The sequence below is a fragment of the Delphinapterus leucas genome, unplaced genomic scaffold, assembly GCF_059928025.1.
Source record: "Delphinapterus leucas isolate spDelLeu-1000000601 "Yukka" unplaced genomic scaffold, BTC_Dleu_Yukka2 spDelLeu_asBTCV2_sq49, whole genome shotgun sequence".
Classification (NCBI taxonomy): domain Eukaryota; kingdom Metazoa; phylum Chordata; class Mammalia; order Artiodactyla; family Monodontidae; genus Delphinapterus; species Delphinapterus leucas.
In genome coordinates, this window is record NW_028322258.1 from 1999692 (window position 1) to 2019354 (window position 19663).

At 33.3% G+C, this 19663-nt stretch overlaps 1 protein-coding gene across 4 annotated transcripts in view; it reads right to left on the bottom strand.

The window, feature by feature from the left end:
* Window positions 1-501: 501 nt before the first annotated feature.
* Window positions 502-19663, bottom strand: part of LOC149743936 (uncharacterized) — a 227089-nt gene continuing 207927 nt past the window's right edge. For 2 of the 4 annotated variants that reach the window (XM_089905991.1, XM_089906014.1), the window contains exons 4-5: window positions 6837-6927; window positions 502-6129 (exon numbers count right to left, since the gene is read on the bottom strand). Coding sequence is in view for 2 of the 4 variants with exons in the window: in XM_089906014.1 (XP_089762140.1) it covers window positions 6909-6927 (19 nt within the window). In the remaining 2 variants the exon portion in view is untranslated. Of the gene's footprint in view, window positions 6130-6829; window positions 6928-19663 lie in introns of those variants that run through there. The other 2 variants (XM_089905989.1, XM_089906013.1) reach the window with 1 other exon arrangement.

Genomic DNA, 19663 nt, shown 5'->3' on the forward strand with positions numbered 1-19663 from the left:
TAGAATGTCTCTCAATTGGGATTTGTCTGATTTTTGTCCCATGATTAGACTGGGGTTGTGTATTTTTTGGAGGAAGATCTCAGAAGTAAAATGCCATCCTTAGCACATTGCTTCATGAGTATATACTGTCAATATGACACCATTTTTGATGCTAACCTTGTTCATGTAACTTGAGGTAGTGTTTATTAGGTTTCTCCACTGTCAAGTAACTTTCTTCCCTTTCCATACTGTACTCCTGAAAACAGTCACTATGCACAGCTCACACTTAAGGTGTGGGGAGTTAATCTGTACCTTCTGAAGGGTAGCATATCTACATAAATGGTTTTAAATTCTTCTGTGCAGGAAATTTGTCTATTATTCCTCACTTATTCAACCATTTCTTTATATCAACATGAATGCATGGATATTTTATACCTTATAATCTAAAAGTATTCTATTTTGTTTCTCAAATTGTGCCAGGTCTTTTGGCTGGCCCCTGTATCACTTTTGTAATTCTTCATCATTGTGTGTGTGTGTGTGTGTGTGTGTGTCACTTCCTTACTCTCTGGCACTACAAAATACTCTACAATCATCATACACATTTTCTGTCCCAGTCCTAGAAACAGCCATTTCTCCAAAGAGTACTGGTTGCATTTTGGAGAATGGTATTACGGAACAAGATCTGGCCATCAACTGTAGTTTTTGCTACTGGGTTTTGTTGACTTGAACTATTTTTGAGTATACAAATGTAAGTATCCATAGGAAGTTATACATTTAAAGATAAAAATTACTTATTAATGCAATATCTTCTCTTCCAACAGATTACATGCTTCTAAGAGTCAAAGAAAACTAACTTGGGGTACTATACACTTAGGAGAAGCACAGGGATAGAAATTTTGGGATATATTTCTAGAAAATGTGCATCTTTGCATATATGTGTGTGTATATAGACACACATATGGATATATTTTATATATGTACATATATGTATATAAACATATACACAGTAAAATAAAGATATACATATGTGTATATTACTATATAGGAGAGTGCAAAAGATAAAAGTTAAAATTGTTTCCAGATTCAACCCTGATCATTCCTTTATATAACAAAAATTTTTGGTCATTTTAACATGTAAATAACTTATAGAAAAGGGGATAAATATAGATTAATATATATATATATCTGATTTCAATCTTTGTTAATAACTTCTCAGCAACCAATATAGACAATTTTGATAAAGATTATATGTGACCTTGAAAACCACATAAATTCAAGTTTCCAATTTCATCAGCTTTGCCCTGTATTTCAGCTAACTACTTTCTGGTTTCTCCTTCTGTCTTCCTTGGCCATGCTCTGATTCTCAGCCAAATCTATATACCTTAGATTGAAGATGATCAGTCAGATTTGTTTGTTCTGAGTATTTGTATGTGGTTATGACAAATACAGGATCATATATAAAGACATTATGTCTGAAGCCAGGCTTAGCCTCTGTTGGTGAGTCAACTTGGGTATAACAAGAGGAGTGGTCAAATGAAAACTACAATGAGGTATCACCTCACACCGGTCAGAATGGCCATCATCAAAAGTTCTACACACAAAAAATAAATGCTGGAGAGGGTGTGGAGAAAAGGGAATCCTCCTATACTGTTGGTGGGAATGTAAATTGGTACAACCACTATGGAGAACAGTATGGAAGTTCCTTAAAAGACTAAAAATAGAACTAACATGTGAGCCAGCAATCCCACTCCTGGGCATATATCTGGAGAAAACCATAATTCGAAAAGATACATGCACCCCAGTGTTCACTGCAGCACTATTTACAATAGTCAAGACATGGAAGCAACTTAAATGTCCACTGACAGAGGAATGGATAAAGATGTGGTATATATATACAATGGAATATTAGCCATAGAATAGAACAAAATTATGCCATTTGCAGCAACATGGATGGACCTAGAGATTATCATATTAAGTGAAGTCAGTCAGATAAAGACAAATATCATATGATATCACTTATATGTGGAATCTTAAAAAATGATACAAATTAACTTATTTACAAAGCAGAAACAGACTCACAGGCTTTGAAAACTTATGCTTACCAAAGGAGAAACGTGGTGGGGTAGGGATAAATTAGGAGTTTGGGATTAACATATACACACTACTATATATAAAATAGATAACCAACAAGGACCTCCTGTATAGCACAGGGAACTCTACTCAATATTCTGTAATAACCTATATGGGAAAAGAATCTGAAAAAGAATGGATATATGTATTTGTATAACTGAATAGGTATACACCTGAGACTAATGCAACATTGTAAATCAACTATACTCCAGTATAAAAAATTAATTTTAAAAAAGAGGGGTAGTGAGGAATAGTTGGGTCTAGTGTTTAGCAAGGGTCAGTGGGAAATGTTCAGTTCTTCAGCATCTATTATATTACACGGTAGTTATGTTTGGGGTAAGTGGAGAAAAATATGAGCTTATTTTAGGGACTTAGATGTTTATTCCTCAATAACATGGTCATTGCTTTATCAAATAACAAAAGCATAACCCCAGGTTGTGGGCAGCATTGAATTCAAGAAACAGGAGTGTGAGCCATCACTAGGAATGACTTAGGCCAGTGAAAGTAGCACGAGTGAAATTTAATTTACCTACCAAGTCTCAGACTATTTGGAAAAACAGTGTGTTAGAACACTATGTTTCACATATAATAAATAATATGTACCTAGGGATTGTAAATTAAGGAAAACATGATCTTTCCACAGATAATTCATGTCTAATCCCGCTTACATAGCATTTAAATATGCATTATGTTCCCTACGTGTTACATTTGGTGTTATGCTATAAATTGTTAGCGAGAATTTTTCCTAAGTGCCTGGACAAATTAGAAAAAAAAACTACTTATTTTTGACTTGTCATTCAGATATTATTTAGTAAACCCTATATCTTAGTAAATAAATAGTTATTTACAAAGCAATCTGTGAGGGATACAAAAAAAAATAAGACATGGCCCCTGTTCTGTGAATTTCAATACCCAAGATACATTTTGGGGGGACTCTTAAAGCACAAACGTCTAAAATCATAACATGTCAAGAAGTGTGAAATCTTGCTGATATACAAAAATATGAGAAAACCTAGATATGATGTTGCTAACCTAAAAATCCTTAAAATCTAAAATCAAAACTTGGAAAGAAAGGAAAGATCAACACAAATAGCAACTGTTTGCCAATAATTCTTTACTACATTGCCTTTAACTTTACATTCTTTTTATAATATTAAGTATCTTCTCTTTCCTATATGTTGATTGGTTTCTGCTAGAGACAGAGGATTTTTTATGGTATAATATAAGAACTTGTCAACTTTATGGGACAAGGAATTGAAACTTAATATCTTACATAGCACATGATGTGTCCAAGACAGCCTACATTGTTTTATTTAACAGACTTGCAATCAAGGAGTGGGGAGTGACATCAATGAAACTGTTAGCCTTGCTCCTTGATAGCAATGCAGATCTGTGTGGATACTCATTACTCTACTCTCAGGAAAGCCTAAGTGTTCCCACCTAGTGTCACTATACTTAGGCTCTCCATTTATTTAGTGTTTTGTAGCCAAGCTGTCCACAACATGAAACCTATAGTTGTCATACATTTGAAAGTACTTGTCACAAGATTAGTATTCAGAATTCAGTGGATCTGTACTTTCTTAATAGCACCAGGCAAACTGGAAAAAAAGACTGCAATTCTTTCTGGAGGTGACATCTAATATACACACCAAAATCTCCACACTGATGTGTTCTGTCTTCATAATTCTGTGGGTAATAAGGTACTACAGACTGCAGCCCTCTTCCATACTCAAGTTGTAGAACTCCATCATCTACTATGGTATCTAGTTACTTCCTTCACCATAGTAATTGTGCCTCATTTATCTTTATTTTGCCAGCATCTGGCATGGAGTATGACAAGAAGTGATTTTTCACAAATATTTATAGAATGCGATTGAATCAATAAACTTGAAAACAATGACCCAAATGCCCACAAAAGGAATTGCTTTAATTGGCCTGAGTTAACAGAAACAAGAAAAATCATAAAATCTTAAAACAACAGTAAGAGCACAAAAAGTATGGATACAGTATATATGAAACTCTCTTAGCCAACACTGACTGTTTTTAAATTTTCTTATTTACAGGAGACAATAGTCCAGATAAGAAAAAATTAGAATTTACATATTTAATATTGGCAGATTTTACTTTTGTGTTTATTCTTGTGATACCCACAAGATACCCCCCAAAATCACTATACAGAGTAACTTGTTGAATAACTAAGGCACAGATCTGAATCACGATTATTCATCTACATGTTCCACTCAGTGAGTGGATAGAGCCAGCCATCTATCACCTGCATGTCAGCCAAGCTTTGTTACCTGTATAAGCAGGATGAATGGTGACTTCAGTAAGATCTACTGGATTCCTGTTACCTGACTTCATCCTGTCACACACTGTATTTTACTGTCATTCTTATTTACCCACTACCTGAAGTTGGAGCAGTGAAACACTGTGTATATCACTTTAGCTTTTATTATTTTTAACATCTTTATTGGAGTATGATTGCTTTACAATGGTGTGTTAGTTTCTGCTGTATAACAAAGTGAATCAGCTATACATATACATATATCCCTATATCTTCTCCCTCTTGCACCTCCCTCCCACCCTCCCTATCCCACCTCTCAGAGGCAAATATAGTTTTGGTCATTGTTGGTAAGATGATAAGCATTGGTTTTATAGAATCATAAAAGTCATTTTTTTGGATCGATTTCATTTTGTGGTGAAAATAAATGCGTTAGTATTGTTTGGGAAACTGGGGCTTCTCAGGAATCTTAAAACTTGTCTATAAACGTGAATGTATAAATAAATTAATTTTGAATTAAATTTAAAGTTTCTTCTTTAAAATGTTTCTGAAAATTCTTCCAAAAAAATAGCCATGAAATATGAATGTCTCCATTTTTAAAAAGCAACAAAACAAAAAGAAAAAAATCCAAAGTTAAACTTTAAAACATATAAATTTTATTGAACATATTTTTGGAATAGTGCTTTAAACTCAGTAGATGACAGGTTGCTTATTTTATTTCAAAGGGAGTGAAACTAGTTTGGTTGGCTTTCAGAGATTTTCAAATCCAGCACAAGAATTTGAAAACCTTTGTGTGTGTGTCTGCACATGTATATGTGACAGAAAGGGAAAAGGAGGCATTCTATCACAAAGAAAAATAAAATCATTAGGAAGGCACAGATTCACACAATTTAAAATGACAGAATCAGTTTACTGAGAGATTACAATTTAACATGCAATTGTAATGTGCTCACAAGTTTTCTGGGACCAAGCTTAGCCAGCCCTTTTAAAAAATCCTTAGCCTGTTCTTACTAGTGTTATACAAAATACTTAAAGGCTTTTGATTCATTTTCCTGATTAGTAAGTTAACTTTTCTTAAACGAAGCAGTAAATCCTACAATGTATATAAGCAAAAATAAAATTTCCCATGGATCTAAGAATTTGAAAAGTAAACAGCTTTATAATACAGTGGTTTTAGAAATAATGCTGTAAAAGTTAAAACTGAATGGTCTTTGCTTCAGTTGAGGCTTCACCTGATCTCTAAAATATGGGATATATCAAATTTTGGACATGGCTTAAGTATTGAAAGAATAGACTGAAGATGTATTTTAATAGAGTAGTATCTGAAAGGAGATGCAAAATGTATAAGATCGATAAGTGAGTTAGGGCAAATAATGCGAGGAACAATGTTGGAAAGAGTAAAAGATCATGAGAGTAAAGGCCTACATTGTTCAAGCTTAAAGTCATTTGCAACATTTCCTTGCCTTCAACTCACTTCAAGAATCATAAACTTGAAAGTGTCCTAATGGCTTCTGATTTTTGTGGAGTTCAAGAACAATAACCAAAAAAAAAAGTAGTGTATGATAAACCCCCTCAGAGTTTATCACAACTGAACCAGCAAAAGATTCAAACAGCTCCAGTCAGCAGCCCCTGGAGGTGCTGGAAGAGGAGTTAATGTTATGAACAGGATCATTGCCTTGTGGTTGCACTTGAAGTATAGCTTCTGCCTTTCATTTGGGTTAAGCAAGTGACCCTAAGTTCTGAAAAAAAAAAATAACTACAGTTAGAATTAGAGACAGAGACAAAGAAGAAATATATACCAAGGCAGAGGAGAAAGAATGAGAAAATGAGAACGAATAAGGGGTATAAAGCTGCACTGTCCTATATGGTAACCATTAGCCATGTGAAGTTATTCAAATTTCAATTAATTAAAATTAAATAAAATTAAAAATTCACTTCCTCAGACTTGCTAGCCTCATTTCAGGTGCTCAGTATTTACACATGGCTACTCATTACCATATTGAACAGTGCAGATGGAGGGCATTTCCATCTTCTCAGAAAGTTATGGTTCAAAGGGCTAATATGGACAAAGAGGGAGAAATAAAAAGACAGCAGGGACATAATTAGAGGCTAAAATTAAGTGATAATAGAGAGAGAATGGGTTACAGTTAGAGGCAGACGTGGGAGAGAGAATACAAAAAGATGATACAAAGAATTCCTTTTATAACTTAAAAAAAAATTAAGACAGGGTAGAATATAGGAATAATAGGTGCAGAAAAAGTATAGAAGCCCACAATCACCTGAGTGGTTTATGATTTTTAAAAAATCCATAACTATCAACTCAGCATACATGATATTCAGACTTTAAGAAACTAACCACCAAAAAGACCAAAATAGGGTCACTGAATTTATAGTCTAAGCACCAAGATCATTTAAGGGTTTTTGTTTGACTTTTTAAAGCACATACAATTAACATTTCAGATTTGCTCGTCCTTCCTCTCTTCATTTGTATATGAAATAGAATAGCTGCCTTACTAGGTCAGGAAGTAAGTGGGTACCTGTAAAGAAAAAAACAATAGATTGTGAAAAAATCATAGCAAAGATAAACATTTTAAAATGTATATGTAAATTTTTACAATTTGAAGTCCTAATACTCAATTTTTTCTTTATTCTGAAAAATTGAATATGAATTTTATACAGAATATAGGTTATTAATTTTTAAATGAAAAAATTTTCAAAGATTAAGAAATTTAATGCAGAAATGAATGATAATGACCTGAATTTTATATAGGAAAAATGCACAATTTGGAAGAAAAATTCCATTAAAATCCAACTAGAGAATTTATCAAATAGGAGAGTTTGAGCAAAGAACTTAAAAGGAATATCTTCACTTTTCAGAAAATATTTAGATTTAATAACAATTTTTAAAAATTTACATTTACAATTTACATATTCATATTTAGAAACATTAAATAGAAAAAATATAGAAACAGGCTTTTAAATTGCATGTGGTCAATATTTAGTGATAATATTGACTGATAATCCAAATGGAAAAATTTACCTATATGTTCTCTTTTTATCTTGTGTTTTGAGAGAGTAGTTTACATTTACTCTACTGAAATAATCTAGAAAATAATCTTACTGAAATTTTCAAATTTTAAAGTCTCTGGAGAGAGGATAAAAAGAAAGAAAAACAGGATGATAATTGTCAGGTCCTTTACTTGGCAATAATAAACCATCCTTCTATGCATATAATTAGATCAGTTTTTGTGAATGCCATATCTTACACTTTCCTCCACTGTTTTGTATTTTCCACTACACAGGCCATTCACAGTCTCTACACTTTTTTGTCCAAAGAGATTTGATGCTTTTATATTCATCATTATGGAATTTCTCGAAAGAAGACATATAGATGGCCAAAAAGTACATGAAAAGATGATCAACATCACTAATTATCAGAGAAATGTAAAATCAACGGCCATCACCAAAAAGTCTACAAACAATAAATGCTGAAGAGGGTGTGGAGAAAAGGGAATCCTCCTACATTGTTGGTGGGAATGTAAGTTGGTACAACTACTATGGAGAACAGTGTGGAAGTTCCTTAAAAAACTAAAAATAGAACTAATGTGTGAGCCAGCAATCCCACTCTTGGGCATATATCTGGAGAAAACCATAATTCGAAAAGATACATGCACCTCAGTGTTCGTTGCAGCACTATTTACACTAGTCAAGACAGGGAAGCAACTTAAATGTCCATTGACAGAGGAATGGATAAAGAAGATGTGGTACATGTATGCAATGGAATATTGCTCAGCTATAAAAAGGAACAAAATAATGCCATTTGCAGCAACATGGATGGACCTAGAGATTATCATACTAAGTGAAGTATGTCAGACAAAGACGAATATCATGTGATATCACTTATGTAAGGAATCTAATTTTTAAAAAATGACACAAAATAACTTATTTACAAAGCAGAAACAGACTTACAGATATTGAAAACAGACTTATGTTTACCAAAGAGGAAAAATGGGGGGGGGGGATAAATCAGGAGCTTGGGATTATCATACACACACTACTAAATATAAAATAGATAACTAACAAGGACCTCCTGTATAGCACAAGGAACTCTACTCAATATTTTGTGATAACCTATATGAGAGAAGAATTTGAAAAAGAATGAACATACGTATAACTGAATCAATCTGCTGTATACCTGAAACCAACACAACACTGTAAATTAACTATACTCCAATAAAATTTTTAAAAATTACTACTAAAAAAAATGAAGTCTCTGGGGAACTTCTAATTCTAAATCTGAAAAGGTTTTCAATCCTTATATAAATCAACTGACCTTTTTGCAAAATTTTTTGCTCCTCAGTTCTTATGTATTTGGAAACTTTATACCCATCTTGTAGTTTTTTTGTTTTTTTTTTTTGTTTTTTGTTTTGCAGTACGCAAGCCTCTCACTGTTGTGGCCTCTCCCATTGCGGACACAGGCTCCGGACACGCAGGCTCAGCGGCCATGGCTCACGGGCGCAGCCGCTCCGCGGCATGTGGGATCTTCCCGGACCGGGGCACAAACCCCTGTCCCCAGCATTCGTAGGCAGACTCTCAACCACTGTGCCACCAGGGAAGCCCCATCATGTAGTTTTGAGACAGCTCTGGCTGCCTCCTCTCACTCTTCAAGAGTTCCTCTCCATGCTCCTTAAAGGCTAGGGTTCCCTAGCTTTCACTTCGCTAGCCACTAACTGGCTGTTTCACTCTACTTGCCCTCCTCCCCTGATGCTATTATTCACTCTAGATGTTGATTACATCTCCAAGTATACTTCATGCTTAGAATAATTCTCTAGATTCTGACATGTATCTCAACTGCTTTCTAGATTTCTCTATTTACATCAGCGATTTTAGTGGTCACCACATTTTCATCCTACGTACCTGCTTTTCTTGTTCTTTCCTACCAATCCCAATTCCTCTCCTTCCTTTCCCTCTAGTTCTCTAACTGGGATCAATGCCCCTTCTTTGTGTGCCCGTACACATGGAATGGCCTACTTTGGGACTGCAGATAATTCCACTTCTGACATTCAGCATATTGTATTGTGTCATCATCTTAAACGCCTATGATACCCAGGGAGCACCATGAAGTAGAGAATGCTTTATTATATATATATGTATTTTTAAAATTTCCAACCATTATGCAGTTCTTGGCATGAAAAGTTATCCAAAAAGATTTCATGAATGAATGAATGAAATCAGGATATGAAAATAAAACTAGATTTAATAAATACTTAACTACATGTTAGGCAATACTTCACACATTTAGTTGTTTAATATTATGACACTTTCCATAACCTTTTGAGGCAAGTATTATTATCTCTACATTAGTGGTGGTAGTAGGGAATAAGCCATTACGATATTAAGTAAAAGGCCTAAAATTATATGGTTGAGAAATGGTAAGTCTTTCAACACACCAACGGGAATCAACCAGATAACTTTAAAAAGAAAGAAAACACAAGGTATCACAGAAAGTACACAAACTCTAAGTAAATTCGGACACATAATTTGGCTCGTAGTTTGTAGCACCCTATTGCTATAGAACGTAAAATGACAAAGCATAGAAAAATTAAAGCATTTTTTAAAATGTATTTTTATAAATAAATTAGCAAACGTTCATATATATACAAGTGATATTAAAGGTAGTAAAAACTGAACTTATCTATTCAGAGATGATATAATAAATTATTTCCTTTGCTAAGTACATATATTTTTTAAATAATAGATGATTTTTGTGATGAGTTGAATCACACAAGTATACTGAGGTTTTTAGGAGACAACTCTACAATATTTCAATGAATCACTTAGCTCCCTTCTCAGAGGTAAATTCAGTTCTGACAAAAACTATAAGATTGACCAGGATGATTTCTGATTCCTGCACTTCAAATAGGTTTGATCATGCAGAAGAAGATTTTTTTAAACTAAATTTATGATTGAATTGAAATAGTCAAAGACTAGGTGTTTATACAGAGTGGAAACAAAATACAGAAAGAAAAAGTAGATAAGGACAGCAGAGTAGCCCTATTTAATGTGGGATTAAAAAAAGTGGTAAGTAAAAGCACAAATGACTCTACTTAACAAAGTCTAATTAAACTGTATGGAGAAAGACTTATGTTGCACCATCTTGACAAGCTTGGTTCACAGGTTTAGACTTCTAAAAAAATTAAATGAACTGACATTTGCATCATTTTGAAATTAGTAAATATTGTCTATTTCAGCCTCAGATGCCAGGAAACTCAACTAATTTGAAATAGGATTTAGTCTTTCAGGATCATATGAAGCTGTTTAAGACCTTTGGAACAATTATAATCTCCATGGCAACAAAATATTTTGCTAGTTTTTTGTTTAATGCTGCTTTCACTGTATCTAGATCATGCCCAGTACATAGCAGGTGTTCAATAAAATTTGATAATGTGTTCATCCTATCATTTATTATTCAACCATAGTTTATTGAGTAAAAATTCTTACCTAGGGATGTGCTTGGGTTGCAAAGTGTAAATAAGGTCAAGGAGCTTAGTGTGATGAAGCCAAAAACAGGAAATACAGCACATCTTGTTGCAACCTAGAGGAAACTGCTGAGTTTTATAGGAGTATCAAGGAATTCCTTTTCAATCTGCTTATAAGACAAGTTGGGGAGAAGCAGATTTGGGAGCTGGACATGGAAATGTGGATGAGTGTGAAGGTAGAGGAGCAGGGACCAGACTGCCTAGGTTTTGATCCTAACCTTGTCCTTACTAGCTGGATGACCTTGGGCAAATTATTTGCTTTCCTCCCAATGACTCCTCATCTCTAGAGGATGGATACCAATCAATAATACCTTTCTAATTTATTTTGCTCTTTTTTTTTTAGAATTAAATGATCTAATGTATGTAAAAGACAGAGAAATATTCTGACACATAGTAAGCACTCAGTAAAACATTGCCATTGCTACTTTTCCATAACATTATTCTCATGATAGAAACCAGTATATATTATATTGGCATCATGTTTTATATATTGTTTGCTGAGGATGCACGTTATATTAGGGTTAAGTACTGAGATGATGGACTATTTCTCTTTGATTAAATAAGATCATACTCTGGAAGGAAGGAATCCTGGGGGAAATAATCGAAACATAAGAATACACAAAAAGTCTCCCATACATTCAAACTGTAGCCTACTAAAAGCAAATTAAATGACAATATCAATAGATGCAATTAGAAGTATAGACTTTAAAAGCTGGATCTATATTTTATCCAAATATGTTTCAAAAAAAGCAGTTGGCCTCATTTTATTCTTAAGACAGAGAGGCAGGAGTAGATGTTTCAGAAAAGCCCAAATGAACTTTTTGGCCAACCCAATAGAAATGACAACAACCTCTGCAATCCCGTTTTCTTTCTTTCACCAGGGCAAGCTATTAAAACCTCACTAGTCTCTAGTTTCTTTATGTTTAAAATGTGGCTAGTAACACTTAGTTTATCTCAGAGCATTGAGTAAGAATCAAATGAGATAAAAGACATATTTTAAATACACTTGAAAAATGATAAATTAAGGCACACAAAGTCACAGATACAATGAAAAGTGTTAAACAGTTTTTCAAGGTTTCATAGATAAATACATTTTATAGGCAATAAATAAAGGATACAATTGACTAATTCATCTATACAGAAATTTTGCTGCTTGATAAAAAAAAAGCTTTTCTACTGCCTTCAAGCTGGTTACAAACCCAAATAGCCACACCTCTCTTGCAATTGCTGCTGTATGGCAGCCACACTTTTCTTCAAAAATGGATTTTGTACCTATCCTTTATTAGTAGCTCTTTTATTTTATGTCCCTGTGTGGTGACACTTTAAGAAACAAGACAGGATGTGAGTGAGAGGGGCCAATAATGTAACATTGCATTCTGGGAGGTTGATCCACCTGAGAAATACTGAATGTAGAGATAAATGCAGTCAAAACTTTAGTATCGTAAGAATGATGACGATTTTAGATTGTCAAGTAGATCAGCTGGTAGTTATGGAGAGTGCAATTAAGTAAGGGTGGGCAATACTAGTGTCACATTTCAATAGAATCCAATAAATGGACACTAATGGACTTAAGAAAACAAACTTGAAATTTTGAGACCCATCTCTCATCTTGGATATGAGTAAATCAGAAGGTACTAAACCAGACATATTTTGAAGAAAATTTTCAGAAAGCTATGATAGTTTTGCTTTTATTTTGCTATTGTGCTTCCCTTCCCCTTGTTTATGATCAACTATTTAAAATGCACTTTAATTAAACAAAAAACCAAAAAAATAAGATTGGTTTCAACCTGCTTCACTTTTCATTAACTTTCCCTGGAACAATATACTGGCAGCCTGGACATTGCTCCTCAACATTTCACTTCCCTGAAAACGAATGGTCCCTTTCAATTCACATAATCTCATCACTTTTTAAAGTTGGGATAGTTAAAAATATAAAGTGGTAGAATAATTGTTTCTATTCCCTTTATACAGCTATCTTCTTTGTATATTAGTTCTCTGTTAATTTATCTTTGTCTGCTTTAAATTCATTTTATCAACCCATTCATCTACTTGGCACATTAATTTAAAAATTTCAAACTTGTCTACCCTGACATTCAATTCCTTGTCAAGTACACCTTTTTCCCCTTAATCCCCATATCTGACTGGGATCATTTTTCCTTCACTCTACAGAATTGTGTTGTAGTATAGGAATGCTGATGAAATATTACTTTTATTTTTGTTTGTTTTAAAGTATTATAAAATATCTTAATTTTTGAAGATTACTACTTGTAGAATTTTATATTTATTGCACTGCTTTAATGATATAATTCCACTGTCTTCTGAATTCCACTGATTTTGCTGAGAAGTCAGATGTCAGTTTTACTGGTTCTTAATTTAAAATACTGTCTTTAAAAAATTGTTTTCTTGAATATTTTCCCTGTTTTTCCCAAATATTTTACTATGATGTTTATAGATGTCATTTTATTTTCATTTATACTACTTGGTGTTCACAATGCTTTATGAATCTGTGTTTTGGTATCTTTCTTCAGTTTTAGAAAATTCATGGTGAATATATCTTCAGATATTACTTCTACTCCATTTTCTTCTCTCCTTTTCCCCTATAAATCAAATTGTATGCAGGCTAAACTTTTTCACTGCTTTGCACTTGTCTATAATGCTCCTTTCTGTGCTGCCTTATTCTTTCCTCTCTGTGTTTCATTTTGAATATTTTCCACTAGATAGCCTTAACTTCAGACTGGATTTGAAATAGGAAGGCCAGAAAACTTGAAGACAGGTTGAAAATAACTAGTCAAAGTGGAACAGAAAGAGAAAAAAGAGTGAGAAACAAAGAAGAATAGAGCATGGCTGATATGTGTTACATCAGCAAATGAAAAACTTGTATGTAACTAGTATCCAAGAAGGAGAGGAAAGATAGGATAAACCAGAAGAACTTTTTGAAGAAATAAAGAGTTGGGGATTTCCAGATTGATGAAAGATATTATTGTATATGTGCAAGAAATTCAGCAAAACTCCAAGCAAATAATATACAAAGGAAACCACACCCAGCATGTTATAAATTAATTATTTAAAACCAAAAAAGGATAAATCTTAAGGGACAAGGCTAAAAATACTCATTACATATAGTAGAACAACAAAACGAGTGACTAATGATGTCAACATCCCATCAGGGAAAACATAAATAAATAAAAAATAAAACATAAATAAATAGAAAATAAATACTAATTTTTAGCTACAATTTTATATTCAGTAAAAATATTGCTTAAATTTTAATGGATTTTAAAGGACATTTCCAGGCAAAGCCTGAAAGTATTTGCATCTAGTAAATGCACTATAATAAATGGTTAAACTAAATTCTTCAAGTGGAATGGAAAACAGATAAAAAGCCAGATTTATATATGTGATGAAGACCCAGAAAAAGAATATCTCTAGGGAAATAACAGAACATCATTGTTTTAGTATTTGTATTTTTATATTTTTTAAATTGTTAAAAACCTAGTGACTCTTTAGAGTAAAATGTTAGAGGGTTTATAATACAGAAGGAAGTAAAATATAAGATGTCCACAAATATTTGAAGGGAAGTAAATATATTTTACTGTGATATGGTTTGATGTTTTGTAAAATGATTATGAAATATCATATTATTATGTATTAATATCTCTAGCATAGCAAACTCAAAAATATATAGATAATAAGTCAATAAAGGGTACACTCACCACAAATAGGCAGAGGACAAAAACCAAAGAAATAAAAACAAAAACACTAATTTGAAGAGATACATGTACCCCAATGTTCATAGCAGCATTATTTACAATTGCCAAGATATGGTAGCAGCCTAAGTGTCCATCAATAGATGAATGGATAAAGAAGATATGGTATATATATACACACAATGGAATACTACTGAGCCATAAAAATGATCAGAATTTTGTCATTTGCAGCAACATGGATGGACTTGGAGAGCATTATGCTAAGTAAAACAAGTGAGACAGAGAGACAAATATGGTATGAGATGACTTATATGTGGAATCTAAAAGATACAACAAACTGGTGAATATTAAAAAAATAAGCAGACTCAGAGATAAAGAGAATAAACTAGTGGTTACCAGTGGGAGAGGTGAAGGGTAATGTAGGGGTAGGGGAGTGGGAGGTACAAACTATTGGATGTAAGATAGGATGAAAGAGGTATTGTACAACACGGGGAATATAGCCAATATTTTGTAATAACTGTAAATGGAAAGTAACTTTTAAAAATTGTATAAAAAATTAAATTTTTTTTTAAAAAAAAGGTATTGCCAGGAAAATAAGAGACAAGATTGTTAATGAAGAAGAATAAAATATTTAACCAGGAAACTTGTATAAAATTGTTCAAGAGGATGAACAAAAAAAAAATCAAAAACAAAAACAAATGGGATAAATTAAAACCAAATACCAAGACAGGAATCTTAACCCAGACAAATCCATTATTAATTTTATATGTTTGAATTAAGATTCTTCATGAAAAGGCAAGGATTTTCAGACCAGATGATGAAGTAAAACCACATTATATGTTGCTTATAAGAAACACATTAAAAAAAAAAGACATAGTGGCTGAAACTAAAATGTTGAAAATTACATACTATGAAAACACTAAGCTAAAGTAGGCTGTAGTGGCTATAATAATACCTGACAAGGTAGATTTCAAGTCAAATGTATTACCAGAGTTAAAAAGGGTATTTTATAATTAAAGGAGGATCAATTATTCAAGAAGATCTAACAATCCTAAGTGTTTACCCACTAACAGAGCTATAAGATACTTGAAGAAAAATTGACAAAGCTAAAAATAGTAGACAAATCCATAATAAATGTTAAATATTTCAATAATACTCTCTTAGTAATTGATAGAGAAAGTGTAGACAAATGAGTAAAGATACAGATATTTGATCAGTACTATCAACCAACTTAAGTTCTGTGGATCTAATTGACCTAACTGACATCTAAAGGACAAATACAACTTACCACTGAAGCTTAAATATTCCTCTCAAGTGTACATAGTACATTAACTAAGGTAATTAATAAGATGGACCATAAAAACAACTCTAAATTAGTATAATTTAAGCAGAGTCTATTTTCTGACCCATGTTTATTCCAAGTACTCTTTATTCTTTTGTGTAGATCCCTATTTCCATTTGGTTGTTACTTTCTTTTTGTCTGAAGAACAACATTTAACATTTTTCAGTATGGATCTCCTGGAGATAATTATCTCATATTTCATGTTATAAAATATTTATTTTGTTTCCATTTTAAATGATATTTAACTAGGTATAGAATTCTACACTGGGGAGCATAGAGGAAAATGGAGCAGTAGTGGAAAAATGGAGCATAGAGAAAAATGGACCCTCAAACCTAAATGCAGGGAGAGAAGAAAAGGAAGGATAGAAAGAGCTTCAGCCTGTGATGCAGCTCTGACAAAGTATTGGCCAGGATGATCAGAGCCTCAGGACAAAGATGTCCCATTTAAGGAATCACATATTAGGCAGGAATATGTATCATAGCTCAAGTACCTGAACCATGTTCAGTCATTGGCTGGGAGTAGTCTGGGAAGAGTGTGGTTTGATAAAATGTTCTGGAAGATCCTTAAGTTATGGCAATTGGAGGCTCTCAAGTAACTTTACTCTTTCCAACACAGATTCTCTCTTGAAGAGAGTTCTGAGTGGAGCACTCCCCTGGCTGCCACAGAGACATCCTTATCCTGATATAGAGCATCTTTGATAAGGCTACAACAAATATCTTCCTTACGATGGAAGATCGAATACTTTCCCCTTGAGCTCAGGAACAAGACTGTCTGCTTTCTATTCAGCATTGTATCAGAAGTGTGTGTGTATATATATATATATATATATATATATATATATACACACACACATATATATATTTATGCCATATATATGTATTATATATTAATATAAAGGTATATTACATCTGACTTTTGAAGGATGCAGTATTCTCTCATATCTTTAAGGATAATAGTAGTATTTCTTCCCCATAAATAAACTGATTCTCTCAAGTTGCTTTGGTTTGTTTTCATATTATTTTCTTTCCTGGTGATCTTGATCAAGCATCTTATGTATAAGATAGGGATACTAAAAAGCAAGGTCAACTAACAGGTGTGTGGCAATACTTGGCCTCTCTATCCTTACTGTAGACTGATCTTGCTGGCACTTATTGTAGATATCCCTGGTGATAATATTTTTTATTTAGTTATTTTTTCATTTGCTTGGACTTCCCATATATTGTAGAGAAGGTAATGTCCGTCTCCTGCCTTAAGTGTGAATACCTTTGTCCCAGTTAGAATACCAAATAGCAGAAAAAGCCCTTGGGTGTTCCTTAATCCTCATGTGATCGTCTCCCAAGCTTCAACTTTTCCTCCAAGAAAGAAAATTTATATTTTACACTCTAGAGTATAATTCTGAGTCTTCTCTTAAGTAGGGAAGTTACAATCTCCTGCCTGCTTGGAATGGGGGAGGATACTTGGGTATAATTTCTTCTCAATTAGACTTTCAACCAGTCCACCTGCTGTAAAGGTCACCTTCCTTTACCTTTCAGAGTTTACTGTCACCAATTAGTATGGCTTCTGGAAGCTCTATGGGGATGGGTTTACTTCATTCTTAAATTTCCCCACTGCTAAATTAAGGTTCTGTCTTCCCAAGCTTACTGCATGTAAGCAGAAGGCACTGCTATCTCTTTAATCCTTTTAGACATTTAGGCTATATGTATGTATACATGTGTGTGCAGTTTTTCTGTCATCCCATGATCTCATGCTCTTGGGTTTTACTTTGAGGTTTTAAATCCAATAGCTTGAGTTCTCCTGGTGCTTGTGACTGATGACTTTCACTTACTATGAACTTTGTAATTTCTGATTTTGAGCTTGTGAGCTCATCTTAATCTGGCCTCTTTTGATTTTCTCCTTTATAAATCCTACATGGACCAATGTGTCCCTCCAGAGCAATTTTGCATTTGATTTCTAGACTCCCTAGGATTTTCATGACACCAGGATCATTGTTTAATTGCTACTATCTCAGCTTAGGATATCCCCATATTATGAGCATAGTGTAAATTCATGTTCAAACACATCAAAGTTGCAGGGCTACTCTTTTGATTTCTTGTGAGAATTGTTGCCCCACACAGAGTTATGACAAAGGCAAGCTTAATTTTCTCTGGTGGCAGATTTAGTTAGTTCCCTTACCACTAATACTAAAGGCCTTTGACAGAATCTACTCTATAGGAATTTTGTACGCCTGAAAGCACAGTACTCAAACCATCACTATTTCAATAATTTCACAGGACTGTTGCTGTATCATCTTATTTACCTCTGTCTAGTGCTCAGTGCATTCTTCACTTCTGGCATTTAGAATGCCCCCCCTTTTTTTTTTGCAAACTATTGCATAAATTTTTAAATCATTTTATCTATAATCTAGTTTTTCAGAATAAAAATAAATAATTGCAATTCTATTACTGAAGTCCAACACACAATTTAAGTAATGTTATAAAGAAACCATAATTTATATTTCTTAATAGTGATATGTGTTCATCAAGATAAAGAACTTACTAAATAGGACTGGGGTGTATTTCCTTTTTCAGTACCCTTTATGAAAATCTCTAAGCTTTTAGTGCTACTATATTTGTTCACAACTCAATCAATCCTTTAGACCTATATTTACATTGGTTATTGGTTTGCTGCACTAGGCAAAGATTTTCTCAGTCCTCAAAATAAACTGTTTTTTTCTATCTTCTCATCTACCAGGTGGAAATATTCTAATGTGTCTTAAGTTATATCTTTTTGCTTGACATTGTGCTCCCAGCTTATCCTTTAGCGGATTCTCTGTAATAAACCGAGAAACAATTTCTAGCTTTACCTACTTTCATGCACCTCCTTAGGAATTCAGCATTAGAGGTCTGGTTGATTTGTGAGGCTGTCTTTTTCAGTTGATGGTGAGGATGGCTCATAGTGACACTTTGAAGCTACTCAAGAAGCTGAATGTGACATCCATGGCAAGTCTGTGTTCACAGCAGGAGAGATCTTGTGCTCAGCTCTGCTCTACTGACCCTTCACTCAATTTATCCTTTCATGCTATAAGCCATGATTCAGAAATAGATACTGGCTTTCTCTGTTTTTCAAGTATCTACCACTTGCCAAATAATATACACAAGACAAGTTTGCCCAGGAAGAAACTTGTATAATTTAATGACTGATTCATAACAGAAGTCACTATATTGTTAAGGGTTTTCTTCCAGGTGTATATTATAAAACACATCAGTTCATCAATTATGTTCAAGAAAGTGTGTGGGTATATATCTCCTTAGGAAATTACATATATATATATATATATATATATATATATAGCATGTGTGTGCATGTCGACTTACTCCATGAATTCATATAGTTTCATGGGTTAAATATCATCAATATTCTGACATTTAAGAATTTATATTTCAAGCCTTATTCCCTCTCCACTCATACAATCCAATTGTCTATTCAATATTTATATCCAACTGTCCAATCAGTATGTGATAGAAAGCTCAAATTTTCTACTTTCAAAACTTACTGGCTTTATATCTCATTTTTTGTTCTATACCACTCTTCTCCATTTCAGGTGGTCCCATCATTTCTGTTGCTCAGGTGAAAAATACTGAAGTTTTCCTTGACTCTTGTTTATCATAGTTCCATATCCAATCAGTCATTAACTCCTGTTTACAT